This window comes from Thamnophis elegans, chromosome 12 (genome assembly GCF_009769535.1).
Source record: "Thamnophis elegans isolate rThaEle1 chromosome 12, rThaEle1.pri, whole genome shotgun sequence".
NCBI classification, from domain to species: Eukaryota; Metazoa; Chordata; class Lepidosauria; order Squamata; family Colubridae; genus Thamnophis; species Thamnophis elegans.
In genome coordinates, this window is record NC_045552.1 from 16,430,543 (window position 1) to 16,434,152 (window position 3,610).

General features: G+C 48.5%; 1 protein-coding gene across 1 annotated transcript; it reads right to left on the reverse strand.

Moving 5' to 3' along the window:
- Positions 1–474: 474 nt before the first annotated feature.
- On the reverse strand, positions 475–1,020 carry LOC116515620 (homeobox protein Hox-B5-like). Its single transcript, XM_032227745.1, is given in 3 exon segments — positions 475–549; positions 551–634; positions 637–1,020. Coding segments are annotated over 3 exon segments (543 nt in total).
- Between the last annotated feature and the right edge of the window lie 2,590 nt (positions 1,021–3,610).

The following is a 3,610-nucleotide window of genomic DNA, read 5'->3' on the forward strand; positions in this document are numbered from 1 at the left end:
GGTATTCGACAGTTTCTGACCAGTTCTGGGGAACCGGTAGTTCAGAGAACTGGTAAAAGCCACCTCTGACTGGCCCCGCCCCCATCTATTCTAGGGTGACCAGACGTGCCGCATTTGGCAGGACAGCACGCCTTCCCATAATTTTTCCCGCGTCCCGGGCCATTCCCAAAAAATCCCGCTTAATTTTGGCGCCTTCTTCAACTCGCTCCCCCGCCCATCCGCTGCCGCTCTCATGGGTGGGGTAGCATAGTGAGTGAGTGCACCCACCGGGACGGAGCACGCTCGCTCGCCCGCTCCAGCCTGCCTGCCGGCATGCTAAAGTGCCGGCATGACTTTGAAGTGCTGGCTTGCTGCTTGCCTTCCACGTCGGCCCGCACGGAAGGCAATCCAGCCCTTCAAAGTCATGCTGGCAGTTCAGAACTCGGCCGCTGTTCAGCGAAACAAGTTGGGTGGGAGACAAGAAGGGGGCAGGCTTTATGCGGCCAGCGTGGAGGTGGCGTTCGGCTCCGTCTGAACTCGGGCGCCGTTGTTGGCTTGAGAACCGCTCTCCGGTTCGCGAGGACGCACTGTTTTCATCTATTTCGGCAAACGCGGTGACACTAACTGCGCCGACAGAAGCTACTGGTTGGCGTGGGAGGACCCGGCTGTCTTGCCTCCATGGCTTTCGTTGACGCCGCCACTACTGGTGCTGCTTGTGCAAGGGAGGGATTCGGGACAAGACAAGGAGCAGCTGAACGCCTCTCTTAACCTGCTTTCGAGCGCTGCCTGGGCAGAAAAGACGCGAGAGCTCTCCCCAACCGCTCCAAATTGGCTGGAGGAGGAGGAGGAAGTGGTGGTGGCTGATCCGCTGATGCTCAGATCCATTCCATTGTATTTGTATCCCCCGTAAGAGCCGGCGTGCATGTTGCCTGGATCTCTGTAGGATCCATCCATGGATCTGCCGGCCCCATAATTTAACAGCTGATAGTCTGGGGCATTAGGGTAGCGTCCTGAGAACAAATGTACAAAGTAATAACTCATGTGGGTTTGTATCTTGGAGGGCTTGATTTGTGGGGTTTGTGGTGGCCCCCGTGCTTGATAATTTATGATGTATTAATGAGTTATAGCAGCGGTGCCTCCCCCTCCCCCGCTAGGAACACCTCAGCTGGGCAGGCAGGGGTGCTGGGCTTTGCCAGCTTCAGCTCAGCCGCAGCGTCGGTCAGCAAATTTTAAGAAGAGGCACTGGACAGCCGCTTGTCTAAAATGGATAGGATCTCCTGCTTGAGGGGGGGAAGGACTAGAAGACCTCCAAGGTCCCCTCCAGCTCAATTCTGATTTGACCAGAGCCCTGGTCAACAGTTGCAACACCGACATTGTGGAATGAAGGTTGCAATGGCCATTGCAAGCCACTAAATGAACTTTCCAGCCCCTGTTGTCTTTCTTAGAGAAGAATGCAGAATACCGGAGCTGGAGGTCATCTAGTCCAACCCCCTGCTCAAGCAGGAGACCTGATACCATTTCAGGCAAACTGTTGTACATTATCTTTTTCAAAACCTCCTGTGATGGATCACCCACAACTTCTGGAGGGAAGCCGTTCCACTGGTTAATTGTCCTCACTGTCAGGAAATTTCTCCTTAGTTCTAGTTGCTTCTCTCCCTGGTTAGTTTTCATCAATTGATTCTTGTCCTTCAGGGGCTTTGGAGGATAGGTTCACCCCTTCTTCTTTGGGGCAGCCCCTCAAATATTGGAAGACTGCCATCATGTCACTCCTAGATCTTCTTTTCTATAGACTAGAAATCCACAATTCCTGCAACTGTTCTTCATATATTTTGTTCCCTGGTTCCCTAATCATCTTTCTTGCTTTTCTCTGCACTCTTTCCAGAGTCTCCACGTCTTGAGACTGATTGATTGGTCGATCTCAAGTAGCTTCTATCCACCTCAAAGCCACAAAGTGTTTCCTCCAGGCTCTTATCACAGATCATTTATGTTACTAACTTATCAGCTGCAGTTATTCACTTAAGAACTGTGGCAAGAAAGGTGGTATAATGGGCTTAGTGACCAAAGTTACAATGACATTGTAAAAAGTGACTGATGACCATTTTTCACACTTAGCGACCAATTTTACACTTAGCGACCATTGCAGCATCCTCATGGTCACGTGATCAAAATTTTGATGTTTGGCAACAGTTACAATTTATATTTGTAAATTGTAGTTATGTTGAAATAAAAAAAATTACAATACTATTTTTGCGTTATATGAAAATTTTTGTTGCTCCGTATAAAATTTTTAATCAAGCCCCCCTCCCCCCTCCCTGGTCAAAGGTGTCCCTCTTTACCAATCTGAAAATCTGGTCCCCTTAATCTATTCTCTGCTTCCCGAGTCCCAGCTTATCGGGAGGGAATGGAGATTTTGCAATATCTTTCTCCTGCCACAGCCACCAAGCCGCACCCACCAAGCCAGACCAAGTCATGCCCACCAAGCCAAGCCACGCCCACAGAACCGGTAGTAAAAAAATGGAATCCCACCACTGGGATGGGATTTTTGACTAAGAGGAAAGTAAAGAGGAGGAAAAAGGGTGGAAATGCACAGCAGCAGCACAGGAGAAGATCGATCAATCAATCGATGTGAATTGTGAGGCTAAATGAACTCTGGGCTTAGCAGCCTTATCACCAGAAGAACAAACAGCCCTAGGGAACATTCGCATTTGATTTAGCATTACCAAATCAGCTCAGATGTGTCAGTACTGTTTTATTCAAGAGAAAAGCTTTCCCCAACCTGGTCCCTTCCAGACAGGGCCTCCAGTCCCCATCGATGCTGTCTGGCTCAACCGCCACTGATGCTCTGCTTGCCACCAAACAGCTGATCAGCAAGCCAGGCATTGTAGCTCAGCTCAGCTAAGCTCTCCGCAGGTTCACAAAATTCCAGAAAATTTAATAATTGGCTCTCAGGAGGTGGTTCTAGCTGCCTCCAGCACGCCGCTCTTCCCAGCTGTGTCGAGACCGCTGGTACTTGCAGCTTAGTCAGGTAGAGCAGACTAAGCATCGGACACCGTGCAGACCTAAAACTACTTTTACAGGTATTCCTCGACTTACAACAGTTCATTTAGTGACCGTTTGAAGTTACGGCGTTACCAAAAAATGTGACTTGGGACCATTTTTCACACTTATGACTGCTGTGGCATCCCCATGGTCACATTGAGACATTTGGCAACTGACTCACATTTATGATGGTTGCCGTGTTCTGGAGTTACGTGATCATCTTTTGCGACCATCTGACAATAAAGTCAACCAGTTTCACTTAACCACTGTCAACATGGAGAGTGATTATAAATCAGGAATGTCTGCCTGAAAAGTTTCCGAATGATTCCATTCCTGATTCATAATAAGCATGCCAATGTCTTAATACAAAAACTAGTGATTTATTAACAGCTTCATTAGGCATTCTTCATTAGGCAATATTTCTTCTCAGCCATTTCTTTGCTCTCTTTATCTGCTTCTGAACTTTGCTCCTGTTCCTGTCCTCCCCTCAGTCTGTGTCATAAATCACATTACCCAATAGATACACTCTTTTCAACCCAGCTACTGTAATCTGAGATTCGGCTCCAGCCGACAATGTCAACACGGAGAGTTG